The 16420-nt window shown below is 42.1% G+C and overlaps 1 protein-coding gene across 2 annotated transcripts in view; it reads left to right on the forward strand.

The window, feature by feature from the left end:
* LLGL2 (LLGL scribble cell polarity complex component 2) overlaps window positions 1-16420 on the forward strand; it is a 78288-nt gene that overhangs the window by 38469 nt on the left and 23399 nt on the right. For both annotated transcript variants that reach the window (XM_081317670.1, XM_081317671.1), the window contains exons 7-12: window positions 252-414; window positions 2315-2447; window positions 5026-5080; window positions 6705-6859; window positions 12854-13071; window positions 14703-14770. In XM_081317670.1, the coding sequence (XP_081173796.1) occupies window positions 252-414; window positions 2315-2447; window positions 5026-5080; window positions 6705-6859; window positions 12854-13071; window positions 14703-14770 (792 nt within the window). The remainder of the gene's footprint in view (window positions 1-251; window positions 415-2314; window positions 2448-5025; window positions 5081-6704; window positions 6860-12853; window positions 13072-14702; window positions 14771-16420) is intronic.

A 16420-nucleotide genomic window follows, 5' to 3' on the forward strand; every position in this document is an offset into this window, starting at 1 on the left:
ATGAAGCCCTGCCCCCCCGCCCTCCCCCCCCCTACACACACACTTTCAACAATTGGCCTGGAAGCCCGCTGGTGAAAAAGCTTGGTCTGTTCTGGGCTGAAAGCAGAGGCACTGGCAAGAAGCCACGTGCTTGGCCTTATGATGGTGCAGAGGTAGGTGGAGCCCTACCATATGTGCAACTGTTTCTTTGCAAATTTTAAGTTTTTTTCTTTTGCTTGCACAATAATGGCTCCATTTGTGTTTCCTCACAGAGTGCCAGAAGATTATTGGAACAGGAGGTCACTGGAATTGGTAGAAGTATTACGGGAACATCCTCGGAATCCCAATCAGATTTTGATTGGTTATAGCAGGGGCCTCGTTGTTCTCTGGGATTTGATAAATAAGAAAGCAACACACCATTTACTTGGCAATCAGGTACTCGTGAATTCTGGAAGTTCTGAACAAAGGTCCTGTTTCCTTAGCTTACATAGCAAGTTACAGTTTTACGTTCATCCAAATTGATAAGCCAAAATGTGGTTGGTTTGAATTTAGCTTAGTAAACTTCATAAGACCGTTTATTGTTTTTTTTGTAAACTACTCTTTAGGCTTAGTGTGGCCCTGACAGATTTTACTTTAATAGGCTAGGATTAAATGGATTGGTCAGTGACTGTAATAAAGATTCAAACCATGAATAAACTATAAAGGTAAAGTTTCCCCCGCACGTTTCCGACTCTAGGGGCCGGTGCTCATCTCCGTTTCAAAGCCAAAGAGCCAGCGCTTGTCCGAGGACATCTCTGTGGTCATGTGGCCGGCATGACTAGATGCCAAAGGCGCACGGAATGCTGTTACCTTCCCACCGTAGTGGTCCCTATTTTTCTACTTGCATTTTTACATGCTTTCGAACTGCTAGGTTGGCAGAAGCTGGGACGAGTAACAGGCGCTCACTCTGTTATGCGGCACTCAGGATTCGACCCGCCAAACTGCCGACCTTCTGATCGACAAGCTCAGCATCTTAACCCACTGAGCCACCGCGTCCCTTGAATAAACTATAGTTTACTGTAAAATATGGGCAAAGTCATAGAAACTCTGTCCAGAACAAAAAGCAAGGAAATCTGCTTGGACATTGATAATGCCTTGTGTCTAGCAATTATTATGAGGCCCTTGCACATTTTTTTTAACCAGGAGGGCAAGAGAGAGGTGAAATGTGTTGCAAAGAAAATGCATTTTTTTGTGCAATTTATCCTTTCAGCATCCTTTCTAAGATAGAGAATAGGAAATGGATCTTTCATTACCCCCAATCTGAAACATGAACACAAACAAAAAAAAAACCTGCTATCAGAGTTTTATTATACCAGTTTATTAACATATAGATAACCCTCAAGATCTGTGGCCCCTGGAATATGAATTCGTATTCTTCATTAACATTTTCCAACAGCATATTAAAATGCTCAGATTGCCGGTTAGAATAACAGTATGACTGAACAGTCTGGAGTGCAACTTGAAAAGACAAGCTTTACACTGACAGGGTTAATCGAGAAACCAAGAAGCCATAGGCCCTCTGAGGAGATGGGAGAACGTGCTGTGGAGGGAGCCTTTTGAACGCTCTGTTGAACTTTCTTTGTTGGCCTGATCTGTCGTTTATACCATAAAAGTGAAGAAGATTGATAGCACTATTTCCACATTATCACATATGTACTCTTCTAGATGAGAATATTGAATTTTTTCATTAGAAGATCACATGTGCTAGTTCAGTTTGAAAAAGAACACCCAATCTTTCCACAAAACGGTGGGTGTGGCTTCTCTCCAAAAGTGTGCACTGGCCATGTATAAACAGAAGAAACGATTAAATCTATCAGCAGCAATCACATTAACTATTTAAATTACATTTGGTTTAGCTTTTGTCCTGGCTCCACTTGTTTTTGGATAAACCACACTTTTCTGATTTGAAGATGAATGAATGTGCTATGGCTTTCATGGGTCTAGACTGGTATATGCTCTCCACCTTTGTTCTGGTGAGAAAATGCACACTGTCTGGTACACCGTGACAGCATCACCACAACCTGGATCTGGCCAGTTCAGACCGATGGTATCTAAAAGGGAAGAGGCAGACCAGAGGCAGAGCTTCCTATTAGTCTGTGGCCTACTTCAAAGCATTAGCTTCAGGAGAGAAGATCCAGCTAACAACTTAATCAACTGTTAAGTTTCCAGCACATGATATTTCTGTAAGGGTTCAAAATAAAAGCTGGAGAATTAAGTGATTATGTTTTAAATACAGACATTGTGAGCAAATCAATCCTGTTGCTACTTCAGGATGTGTCTCTTTGTTTTTCTCTAGCAACTAGAAAATCTCTTCTGGATGAGGGATGGCCATCATATCATCAGTTGCCATTATGATGGGAGCTATACACAGTGGCCCATTTCAAGTGATGATAGGCAGCCAGAGCCTTTGGAAAGCAAAGTACATTACGGTTAGTATGAGGGAAACTGGGAAGATATGCCTTTGGTATCAACTTTGATTCTGATTTTATTGGAAGTCGCCTTTGCTGGCATATAGATTTAATAAATAAATTCAAAGCTTGATTTTAGAAACTCTGGACCCATTCTAAGAAGGCCTGTTTGGTTCAAATATCATATATGGATGTAAAAAGCAAGAGTATTATTTAGTATCTGACCAATCACATGACAATATATTGCGTAGATCTTCTTTAGAGCTTTGATTCATGTTTCTAGAGCTTCCTCAAGTGATATAATAAAACAGTGCCACGATTAATTGCTTCAGGGTTTGTTTTATTTGTTTGTTTGTTTGTTTGTTTATTTATTTGGATTTATATACCACCCTTCTCCCGAAGGACTCGGGGCGGTGTACAGGGCAGTTAAAACACAATATACAAGGTTAAAAATAAATTAAATTAAATTAGCCCCAACAAGTAAATCACATTCTAAAAATTTAAAATCCTAAACCCTCAGTCCAGGCCAGCAAGCTCAAATAACCAAGTTTTCAGGTCATGGCGAAACGAGCGAAGGTCAGGAGCCATCCGAAGCTCAACAGGGAGCTGGTTCCAGAGGGCAGGCGCGCCCACAGAGAATGCTCTCCCCCTGGGGGCGGCCAGTCGGCATTCCCTGGCCGACGGCACCCTGAGGAGGCCCTCTGTGGGAGCGCACAGGATGAGGGGAAGTTGACGCCGGCAGAAGGTGCTCCCGTAAATAATCCGGACCCATGCCATTTAGGGCTTGATAGGTCATCACCAGCACCTTGAATCTCACCCGGAGGGCAACTGGAAGCCAATGCAGCTCGCGGAGCAGAGGTGTTATATGGGAGTATCGGGAGACCCCCATCACAACTCGCGCGGCCGCATTCTGCACCAGTTGGAGCCTCCAAGTGGTCCTCAAGGGTAGCCCCAAGTAGAGAGCATTGCAGTAGTCTATCCGAGAGGTCACGAGCGCATGAGTGACTGTACGTAGGGCATCTCGGTCCAAATAGGGCCGCAACTGGTGCACCAGGCGAACCTGGGCAAAAGCCCCCCTGGTCACAGCTCCTATATGATCTTCTAAACTGAGCTGTGAATCAAGGAGGATGCCCAAGTTGCGAGCCCTATCTACGGGGGTAACACCTCACCCCCCCATCATTAAAGATGGAATAAACTGGGTAACCCGAGATGCCGGTATGTACAGCCACTCGGTCTTGTCGGGATTAAGACAAAGCCTGTTCCTCCCCATCCAGACCCTCACTGCCTCCGGGCAACGGGACATCACGGCGAGGGCATCACTGGATTGATTTGGGGTAGAAATAAAAAGTTGGGTATCATCAGCATACTGATGATACCCCACCCCAAAACCACGAATGATCTCACCCAGCGACTTCATATAGATGTTGAACAGGAGGGGCGAGAGGACCGACCCCTGAGGAACTCCACAAACGAGAGGCCTCGAGGCCGACCTCTGCCCCCCTGCCAACACCGACTGCGAACGACCCAGGAGGTAGGAGGAGAACCACTGTAAAACAGTGCCACCCACTCCCAACCCCCTGAGGCGCCGCAGTAAGATACCATGGTCAATGTTATCAAAAGCTGCTGAGAGATCTAATAGGACTAGGACAGAGGAACAACCCCTGTCCCGAGCCCGCCAGAGATCATTCACCAGCGCGACCAATGCCGTCTCCGTTTTGTACCCTGGCCTAAAACCCGATTGGTAGGGGTCCAGATAATCCGCTTCCTCCAGGAACAGAGGGAGCTGATGTGCCACCACACTCTCAACAACCTTCGCTAGAAAGCGAAGGTTGGAGACCGGATGATAGTTGTTCAAAATAGCCGGGTCCAGGGCAGGCTTCTTGAGGAAGGGCCTCACCACCGCCTCCTTCAAGGCGGCAGGGAAGCTACCCTCCCTCAAAGAAGCAGTTATTACTGCCTGGAGCCAGCCTCGTGTCCCCTCCCGAGCTGCATATACCAGCCAGGAGGGGCACGGGTCCAATAAACACGTGGTGGAACTCAGCCTCCTCATGATCCTGTCCACCTCTTCCGGAGTCACGGTCGAATTATGTGTAGCATAAGTGTTTATCTGAATGATTCTACAACCAGAGACTAAAACTTGTATCAAAAGAAGCACTCATATTAAAACAGCACTCATATTAAAACAATAGACAGCTAAATCATGGAAAATAAATTATCTGAATTGCTAGACAATTAGATGTCTAACAGCAATACTAATTCCAACAATATTAATAAACCTTCTGGAGATATATAGGGATGGCAGGGGTTTTTTAGCCGTTGGAATTACAGTAGCTGTTTTTTTACCAGAAAATAGATGAAACTGGATTAGCTTTTCCTTTTATCCTTCATGTCATAATAGATGTATGAAAAGGCAATCTTAAGTGTACGTTGGTCTGCATAATTAGTTGGTGAAGCTGTCTGACTGTGCAACTTATATGAAGAGTAGTTATGCACAGAGATGTTACCATGTTGTGTCAGGTTTACTAAAACTATTTGTTAATTTTGCAATACAAAAATATATTTAATAAATGGTACAATCTTTGTAAATATTCTGTTGTAGGTCCCTTCCCTTGTAAGGCCATTTCAAAGATTTACTGGCTAACAACAAAGAATGGGTGAGTATTATGGCTGACAATGTTGCGCGTGGTCTGTATATAAAGTGACATTTTAGTAACAAGAGAGGCTATTCCTGGGAACCTGCAACTGGTTAAGTAACAGCCATGTGTTCTTTTCTGCGTATAATAAAGATCTGTATGGACTTACGAGACAAAATGTTGCTGCCTGCCTTTAGGCAATTTGAATTGATGTTGTGTCCTTGCGTACCAAGTTTGTAATCCGCCTTTTGCTGCAGGCTTACCTTCTCACCTAACCATAAACAATTATCCTGTAATTATAAAATTCTATAAGCATATATCCATATTTCATATCATTCAGTGAAAGCCAGAATGAGAACAGTAGAAAATACAATGGATAGAAATGACAGCTAAAGGTTAGATAGAAGAATCTTAAGTACCACTGAAAATGATAGAATGAAAGTCAAGACTCTATCAAAGAACCCTGAGGAGAGAAAGTCCACAATAATTTGCCACCCTAAGGAATGGCTCCTCTTTAATGGGGCTTTGGAAAAGCAGTGTCCATTTCTGTAATGGTAGGTATGTGGGAATTTGCCTTGAGGGATACGGGGAAGAGATACTGCCTTGGGAACAACCAGGCAAAAGAAGGAGGGGCCCCCAGTGCTTAACAGCCAGAGAAAGAAACTTAGAAAGGACCTGCCTGAATTGATAAGGCCATCAAAAGTGATAGTGAGACTTGTATTTTCAGACTTGTAGCCTTACCATATATGTAAAAGGTAAAGGTTCCCCCGCACATGCATGCTAGTCGTTTCCGACTCTAAGGACTGGTGCTCATCTCCGTTTCAAAGCCGAAGAGCCAGCGCTTGTCCGAGGACGTCTCCGTGGTCATGTGGCCGGCGTGACTAGACGCCAAAGGTGCACGGAACGCTGTTACCTTCCCACCGGAGTGGTCCCTATTTTCGTACTTGCATTTTTACGTGCTTTCGAACTGCTAGGTTGGCAGAAGCTGGGAAGAGTAACAGGCGCTCACTCTGTTACGCGGCACTTGGGATTCGGCCCGCCAAACTGCCGACCTTCTGTTCAACAAGCTCAGCGTCCTAACCCACTGAGCCACCGCGTCCACCATATATGTAGCCTTACCTTAAAATTAGAATTAGGTCATCTGGTCATGTTTCTGGTCTGGTTTACTAGGGAGGACTGACAATTTCGCATATGCATATATAAGTAAATTTACTTATTTACAAGAGTTATATACTGTGGCTGCCTCTCACATGATGACTCTAAGCAACTCACAACAATACATAAAAACATATTAAAAACCAAAGTACCCTTCCAGATCAATCTTCCTCACAGCTCAACCTCCATTCTAGCCCAATGCTTAGAGGAATAGGCAAGTTTTCACAACCCCACTGCAAGGCTGAAAAGTTAAAGATCCCTAGAGAATCTCGGCTGCGAGGCTGTTCCATGACTAAGACACAAGCACCACTATTCAGGGCTTACAATGTTTTTCTTGTACTGCACGCTTTGCTTATCCCTCGCTAGTGACTTCCTTCAAGGAGCTAATTCTAAAGATGGAGAGATTTCAGTAAGGCCGTTTTTTTTTTAATTCTAGCTATGAAATGCTATTAAAGTGAAGACTCAGAATATTATCTGTTTTTCTTTTAAGGCTCCCTTACCTCATATTCCAAGGAGGGATGCCTCGAGCCAGCTACGGTGACCGGCATAGCATTACGGTTGTTCATGGCAGTCGGCAGATTGCCTTTGACTTCACATCACGGGTGATAGACTTCTTTGTCATTGCCAGTGCTGAACCATTCGCAGGTATGTAGAAAGCTGAAATAGCGATCTAATGCAGTGTCATTTCTGGACTCTAGAAGACTAATTCACTAATTAGATTCCTGAGTGGTTTGTTCCCTTGTCACGGCATTCCTCTGTATTCAGCTTAGAAGAACTGATCTGCTTGCCTGTTCATTTTTAAGTTCAATTACATTTAAACCCTAAGCCACATAAGTTTTTAAAGACTGAAACGATGATTAACTTGCCCATAGCTCAAAATGTGTTCCTGATACCCTGCTCCAAATACCTTTGTTGCAGAGGCACATTCTGCCCAAGTATCACTTCCTTTTGCAAATAATTTTATGTGGTGTGCTCTGGATTTGTTGGAATATTCTTTTGTGAAGTTACCCCTATCATCTCTTTTGCAAATATTTAGATGCCAAGGTAGGGACACTGTTGTTCACTCAAGCACTTTCATTTTCATTTACTGTTTTATATCCAGCCCTTTATTTCATACAGTACAGTAGGTAGAAATGTTCTATAATCTGTCAGTGGTTTTGTTGTAGGTTGCTATCATCAAATTCTTTGTTTTCTTGTAGTATATTTCACATATATTACGCACTGATCTTACTCCATGAGCTTGTATTAAATACACAAACTGTATTCGATATTCAAATAGTATTTTAAAGAGGGCAGCACGAGGAGCATGGCAAACACCGATGCCTCGTTGGCTGAGGAGCTGAATATCTTCTTCGCTCGCTACGAGGTTAAAAGACCAGACCCCGTAGCCTCTGCTGGCCGGCCTTCTGACTCTCAGCCACTCACCCTGTGTGAACACCAAGTGAGAGCTGTGAATCCCAACAAAGCCGCAGGCCCAGATGGGGTGCTGGGGATAGTGGTCAGGAATTGTGCCGATCAATCAGCAGGGGTCCTGACAAGGATTTTTAACATCTCCTTGCAAACGGCATGTGTACCATCGTGCTTGAAGGCAGCTACCATTGTCCCAGTCCCCAAGAAAACTGCAGTTGAGTGCCTGAATGACTACAGACCTATTGCATTAACGTCTGTAGTCATGAAATGCTTCGAAAGATTGGTTCTCCAACATCTTAGGACATGCCTCCCACTGCACTTTGATAAACATCAATTTGCCTACAGGGGAAATAGGTCGACAGACGATGCCATAGCTACTGCTTTACACTCTGTAGCAAGTCATCTCGAGAAACCTGGAAGTTACGTCAAAATGCTTTTTGTTGACTACAGCTCGGCTTTCAACACCATTCTGCCGAGCATTCTCATCGAGAAGCTGACTGAATTGAAATTCTCCCCCGCCATCTGCGATTGGATTCAAGACTTTCTTAGGAACCGGTTACAAACAGTGAGGGTCGGGTCTGCTTTGTCCACCTCCCTGAAGCTTTGCACCAGCATGCCACAGGGCTGTGTGCTTAGCTCCTTACCTGTACTCTTTATACACATATGATTGTGTATCATCTGACCCATCTACTGCGATAATCAAGTTCGCAGATGATACAACTGTGGTGGGTCTTATTACAGGTGGGGATGAGACAGCATACAGGGCGGAGGTACAAAAACTATCCATATGGTGTTGTAACAACATCCTGCACCTAAACATTGGTAAGACGAAAGAGATGGTGTTAGACTTCCGGAGAAAAAAGGAGGAACCTGCATCACTTTACATCGGGGAGGACTGTGTAGAGAGAGTTTCCTCCTTTAAATTTCTGGGAGTCTACCTCTGTGAAGATCTGACCTGGAAAGTTAACACAACCCAGGTGGCTAGAAAGGCCCAACAGAGGCTTCACTTTCTTAGGGTCTTGCGGAAGAACAGGGTAGAACAACGGCTAATGACCCTCTTTTACCGGTCTACTATAGAGAGCGTCCTCTCGTATGGTATTGTGGTTTGGTATGCTGGTCTGACAGCTGCGGATAGGAAAGTATTACAGAGGGTGGTGAGCACAGCACAAGACATTGTGGGCTGTCCCCTGACACCACTGGATGACATCGCCAGGGCTCGTTGCCTTGGAAGAGTGAGGAAAATTCTCAGGGATGACTCACACCCTGGACGGTATCTCTTTACTCTCCTACCATCGGGTAGGAGATATTGGAGTATAGCCAGCCGTACCAACAGGCTAAAAAACAGCTTTTATCCGTGGGCTGTTAGGCTTTTGAATGGGATATAATCTCTGTGAACTTATGCAGAATTGACTTGGGAGGCCGGTGTGTGATGTAGTTGGTTCACATGGTGTGGTAGGATGGAGGGTTTGTTGTCACTGTGTGTTGGGGGGAGGGAGCACGGGGGGAGGCTCAGCTAATCTCAATGTACACATGTTGTACTTTGACAATAAAGGTTTATTATTATTATTATTAAAATATAAAATGTTGGGGGAAATTGATTTTACAATATAGTGATATAACAGTCTGAAACAAACCTTACTTTATTGAAATGCAGGAACTGTTTCATAACGTTCACATCTTTTTCTGATTTGCATCAATAAACCAAAGATTTGTTACCCTTCATTACTATCTGGGACATTTAATTGTACGAACAAATAGTTTAGAGCAGGAAGGAAATTAGACGTGTTTCTTGTATTGGTGATTGCTGGGAAATAATGAGAAACAGACTTCAAGGTGAAAGGGCCAAAATGTCCTTTGGATTTAAGCCATCTGGTTCTTTCCTCAAAGCTTTGACTCCTAATCTACCATGCAGCACTGGAGACTCTACTACTTGGGAAGCCTATCTTAAGTATCTGCAAATGAGTAAGCTTTCTTCATGTGAAGCTCTGGGCTTCTCCTTATCTTGGTCTTGCTCCATCCTTGGCTTTGCTTCAGTCGCTTCCAGACAGAAGGAGCTGTTAATGCTATGCTGCATTCCTGTTCCTTGGGAGAGAGGGGAAAAAACCCCATAAGCATTGAGCTCAGCTTTCTTCAGCGTTGCTGCCAAAGAGAGGCAGCGCAACCTCAGTCCCTTGGAAGTTCAGGGTCCTAGTGACTGTGCTTTGCTGACAAGCTGCTGGCGCAAACCACAGGAATTGCAATGTAAACCGGAACTTGCCTGCTTAATCCAGGAAATTGTTCAGTCATCTGAGGTTTCTGTGGCTTGCAGTGGCTGCTTTCCGAAGCCTTAGCCAATCTTACTTAACTGTTTGTTCTGCTCAGCACTTTGAGCCCTTCGGTCACTCACTGTCAATGAGTAATAGTCCTATAATTGCACGCCTGGTGTTGGGAAGCTCTTCTGTTTATTTAGGGTCTGGGCTCCGCTCTGTTGGGATTGTTTCGGAAAAAACAGGTGGTTGGGGATAGTGTACAAACAGGATGGCTACTCTGCCAATTAGGAAACAGTATGAGTGGAGAGTTTCTATCTCTCTTTTCCAAGAAATGCTTCTGTGGAGAAACAGCACTCTGTTTTTGAATTGTACATTTTTACACAGTGTTTTCTGCCTGAAATGGACCACCAGATGTGGCCATTTCAGATGGCTTTGTACTTTGGCTTAGCAACGCCTAAGGAAGGAATGTTATCAGTAGTGCTTAGCAAAGTTTACATTGCAGTGATAGTAGCTTACAAAGCATTTTGCAGGGGTGTTTTCTTGGACCGCTTTTTGCCTAAGGTGGAACAATGACGATGTGGGCTATAGACAGACAGACAGACAGACGTCAGCTTGGCATAGAAACCAGAAGAACTCACCATCTCCTGTGAACCCACATATCTCTGGTTGAGATTTGGCTGCCCAGAAAAACAGCTCCTAACCAGGCAGATTCATCTGCTGTGCGAGTCATGTCCAGCACCATGGCCTGAAGCGACATCTCCATCTTAGTTCTGTTTTGTGGGAAGCGAGCAGGGTTGGCAGAGGCAACCACAACCCTGTCTGGTTTGAGGATACATTGATGTGGGGTTGAAATCCTAACTCTGACTGATAAGAAGCGGTTGGTCGAAAATCTGCCTCTTTGTCTAGGAGGCACAAGACGTAGGACATGGTCCTCTTGGAGTGAGAAGGCGTGAAAGCAGGAATTACAGGAGCTGAAGGGGGATGGAAATGGGGAGGGTGCCCGGGGAGGGGCTGGGGCCTAAGGAGAGGCAGCCTGGGGGAAGTGTTAAGAGAGAGGTTGGCATGGCTTCACTCAGATAGAGTGCAGGTGATTTGGGCATGAAACCAGCAGTTACTTCCCAGAACAACAATTATGCATAGAACATTTTGCACATCCTTATTAGTACATTTCATGAAAGCAAAAGTAGGCATGTATCATCAACACCCAGGAACAAGCCATTTGGTTGTTCCAGAAGGCTCTTATTTTGCTTATCTCCATCCTTAAATATAGAAATGTTTTTTGGTCAGACTTCAGACAGTACTATAATTACTGTATTGATTGATGAGATCTAATAGGAAAATGTTTAATGGTAATTTTACTTGAAATTATGTTATAGATGCTGCCACATGTTTAAATGGAGATTACAATCCTAGCCAAATTTTTTTCCTGTTTTCAGTGTAACTTACTCTTTCCAATAAATTGCAGTTTTAGTTCATCATTATCTGTTTTATTTGTTAATCCGTTTACATCTTCGTATCTATTATGTTACACAAATATGTGATTTAAAGAATTTTTTTAATGGAAAGAAGGAAGAATCCATTCCCTTTTTTAAAATAATGCGTTTAAAAATGAATCAAATTCTGCCTGGAATTAAATATGGACACCCTTAATTAACTTTTGATTAATTTAAATGTTGCTACTTGTTTTTTTACATATAGATCATGCGACAGTTTAAAGTTGCATGTGATGAGGTTGTTAAATATAAAATTTTAGATATTTTTAAAGATTTGACATTTTGGAGCAGCATAGGCTATGACTAATACTTGGATAACAAATTTTCTGATCTTTCAGGATCTACTGTAAGCTGCTGTAATATAAAATTGTAATGATGCATTAGCTGAAAGTACCCGCTGAGACTCTTCGGAATGGAAATAGCAATAGCACTTACACTTATATACCACTTCATAGTGCTTTACAGAAATGTGTGTATAGTGTTCACAGGGAAGAATCTGTGTTGCTAACTTCAGTTTTAATACTATGTGTTTTAAATGAAATTTAATGCTCGCTTATCTGCATTTTCTTTTCCAAAAGCAAATTAACAAGTTCTCCAGTAGAAGTAGTGTCAAAGCTATCACACAATTCTTATTCTCCAGATAACAATTCTCATCACTAGCTAAGTTGATATATTTTAAGTACCTGAAATTTACCGAATTGGCCTAAGTTCAAACTGTCCCTGGGGCCAGATTATGGACTGGATAAGGTGTTGCAGGTTAAAACTGAATCTAGACAAATGAAAGAGTTTGGTGGCTGGGAAAGAGCTCAGCCTTTCAGAAGGGACTTTTTTGTTGTTGCTCTAGTTATGATTTATTTATGTCCCTTCCTGGAAAGATCTGATCTAGCTACCAATATCCATGGGTTTGTGCCACCTGATTGGACTGTTGTAATCCATTTGGTGAAAGGATGGATGCCCTTGAAAAATCAGCCAAGCTGTCAACGGGATTCAAGTCTGAGCATGTAATAACTAAGCCATGTTGGTTCCCAGTAGGTTTTTGCTCAAATGTCATTAAAATCCCTAAATGTTTTGGAAAGACTTCCTGTTTAAATAGTTACCTGGGAACTATGTTCCTCTGATAAAGGGCTTTTGAGTATGCCTTCAGAAAGTTGGACAGAAAGTTGCCTTCAGTTATAAAGGTCATGGATTTTTTGGCAGCGGCTCCAGTGCTATGAAGTTCCCTTCCATAAAAGTGCAGTCTGATGCCACTTTAGAATGTTTAGGAAAACTGCAAATACTCACTTTTATCTCTTAGGCTTTATTGTGTTTATATGTTCCTAGATTTTACAAAAATGACACCTAGTAATTTACAACATAAAAATGTGAGATTCCCCTAACTCAATATTAAATACTTGATTCTTGCCGAACCTTTAACCTAGATAAACCTTGTTACTAGCATTTTGAGTTTGTGCACCCTTCTGTGAAATGAATGATCCTCTCTCCTGCAGAGTTTGATGACCCTTCTGCCATGCTGGTATTGGCAGAAGAAGAACTCGTAGTAATAGACCTGAAGTCTCCTGGCTGGCCATCTATCCAACCTCCGTATCTTGCATCTCTCCACTGCTCGGCCATCACATGTTCTCACCATGTCTCCAACATTCCTCTAAAATTGTGGGAAAGGATCATCAATGCTGGGAACAAGCAGAACGTTCAGTTTTCTAAGATGGTATGGCTTGCATATCCTAGTGAAATAGGGATGCATTTGAAGTAGATGCAGATTGTGATTGTTTTTCTCCTGGATTTTGAATGACCTCAAATAAGACTTTGGAGGTACAAAGTATTCCTACTTCTAAGGAAATATAGGAGCAAAGGGGGAAATGGCAGTCTCAGCACCAGTTCCATTTGTTACATTGTATGGAACCTACTTGATTGACATTAGGGGACAAATAAGAGTATATTTATTTTATTTTATTTTAATTCCATTTATATCCCGCCCTTTAGTGATTGTGAATAATCTTTCCAGGGTGATAAAGTACTCTTTGCTAGTACTAATATAATGTAGCAGAAGCTTGTATCCAGCACTTATCTGCTACTCATTAAAGCAGCTGCATTATTTTTTGGGGAGGGGGGGCTTGCTGCAGTATTCCTGGAAATAAGGACAGAGACAGGTGCTTCATTTGGCCTTCTCCATAGTTTCCCTAAATCAATGCCAAAATATTGCATCACTGACTAATGAAATTATTAGTGGATAATTTTAGCCACAAAACTATCCAAGAGTTTGTTGTTATGTGGAAAAATAGTTTTCCCACTAGTCCTCGACTTATAACCACAATTGAACCCAACATTTTCATTGCTAAACAAGACAGTGGTTAAGTGAATTTTGCCCCATTTTGCGACCTTTCTTGCCACAGCTATTGAGTGAATCAGTGCAGGTGTTAAGTTAGTAACATGGTTGTTAAGTGAATCTGGCTTCCTCATTGGCTTTGCTGGTCACAAGGTCGCAAAAGGTGATCACATGACCCCGGGGACACTGCGACCATCATAAATATGGGTCAGTTGCCGAGCGTCTGAATTTTGATCATGTGACCATGGAGATGCTGCAATGGTTGTAAGTGTGAAAAAAGATCATAAGTCACTTTTTTCAGTGCCGTTGTAACTTCAAATGGTCACTAAATGGTTTGTAAGTCGAGACTATCTGTAGTGATTCCTTTGCTTTTTTGTATGCTACTCTTGCATGTCATGCAGTGAAGCTTAATCTTCCTTTTTAGCGAAAGGTAACCGGATCCTATAATTATATTAAATCTTGCCCAATTGTATAGTTACCTGCTTATAGGATTTTTAAAATTTCAGGTTAAATTTCTATTATTCCCAAGCACATCAGGGAAGTGTATCTTTCTGAAATTTATGGAAAGATGTCATCCTGTCAATTGGCAGAGCTCAAAAACTGGGTCAGATTTCATTAGCACTCAAGAGTGTGAAAGATAAGATTTGCTGCCAGCCTGGAACATGCATGATGGGTTGCATGAACCATCCCTACCTGCTGTTACTGATCTCTTGTCATATCCATGTTCCTTGGTCCTGTATAACAGCAACCCTGTTATAAAGACATTTGTATAGCATAGGAGAAGGGAGATTCTGAACATGTATTGATGGGATTTGTGTTCAGCCCCAGTCCATGCTCACATGGAAAAAATTGTACATGAGCGCACGCAATCATGCATGGAGTCATTTCAGATAAACAAGTGGTTGATGGTTTTTAATTGCTTTTTGCTACCAAGTCTTTTATTCTGTAGATACATCGCTGCCCATAACATTTGTGAACTCTCCTCCCACAATTTCTCTTTTCCCTTTTCCCAGCCCTGGCCAATTAATGGGGGTATCAGCAAGGCTCCAGATCCTCCCCAGCGGGATTTACTGCTCACTGGGTAGGTATAAGCATGCAAATTCACCCTTGGCTTTTTTACTCCTGTAGAAACAATAACTCATCACTGCCTCATTCCCCTCTGCTTAGTCTGTAACAAGCAGTCAATAGAAAGTGAGGGCCATAACCTTTGCAGCAGTAAATGAGATGCCAATCATTTTGGAAATGACCATTTAGTATTATAGGCTTTAAACTGAGTTTGACCTTTTAACATATAAGTAAACAAGTGAGCTAGGATGCTACAGGTGATCTAATCCTGCGTGCTCTGCACATTAAGTAGCCTCATTTGGCTGCTTTTTCTATCTGGAATTTCAAAAAGAGACAAAAATGTTCTCAAAGGATGTTCAGGATTCTTGTGTAAATTCCTGGTAAGATTGTGACTTAAAGATCCAGACACTTTGCCAGTTAAGTTAAAGAGAGAGATTTGCATGCAGGAGTTGACGTATGGTATACAAATAGTACTGATGCTCTGGAATAATTACGGCTGCTGTTTCTGGAATATGATGCTTCTTCACCAAACCTCACTTAACCTCACTTAATTAGAATACAAATCCATTTCTGATGTACTGCTGTAAGCAGTAAAATGGGAACAGATCAGTACCTTATCCCGCAAAAAAATTCTCTGTTTGATCTCACTTGCGTGTGCATGCAATATGTATTTCTGTGCATACATACACATGTGTAATACCAACATTTTAACAGCCGCATTCATTTTTTTAAAAAAATAGCTGTGGTTTACAAAGGTCTCCTATAACTATCCTACATAAATCTGGAGGGTAACAAAGAGTTCAAGAATTTTGTAGCCGTAATTTAAGAAATGAAAATGGAGGAGGAGTAGAACTGGAGAGAGGAGGACTGATAACTCCAGGCACCAATTATTTTAAGAGCTGTATAATGATTAGACAGAGTAGTAACCATGGTGGGGAAGGATAGGCCAAGACTAGTAGGCCAAAAGTGGACTGACAAACATTCAATTGTTTACGGCAATTTATTCCTTTTATATTTGATTTACTAACTTGAGCAATGAAAGAGAAGCTACTTTAGAATGCTCATTGGAAAGAAAAGCCCCTTTCCAGGTAAATATTTCTTAATATACTTCAGAACTGGTAGAAACAAATATGGATAGAACATAGCTGCCCTACTTTTTAGTGTTCGGGTGAACTAACCAAGGGGAGCCGGCAAGTGTCCTCAAAAGACTTGCTGCCAGGCACCTCCAGTCTGATATGACCAAGATGTGACCAAGGCAGGTCGTCTTCTTTTTGCACTAGGCAATGGAAAGATCAACTCTGTATAGGTTTAGGATGTGTGTGTGTGTGTGTGTGTGTGTAATATATGTTAAGTATTTGTCAAGGCTTTTTTTTAGGACAGCTCATTATTTGTGTAAATTATTCAAATTGCTAATAAAGAATTAGGGAGGCTGAGATGGCCATTTCGAACTTATTTTGTTCTCATCAGTCAGTCATACCCTTTATCTGACATTCGAATATATAATCAGCCCAGGTTCGAATGTCAGATAAAGGGTATGACTGACTGATGAGAACAAAATAAGTTCGAAATGGCCATCTCAGCCTCCCTAATTCTTTATTAGCAATTTGAATAATTTACACACACACACACATATATATACACACACACATACATACACACACACACA

This window comes from Vipera berus, assembly GCF_964194415.1.
Source record: "Vipera berus genome assembly, chromosome: 2".
NCBI classification, from domain to species: Eukaryota; Metazoa; Chordata; class Lepidosauria; order Squamata; family Viperidae; genus Vipera; species Vipera berus.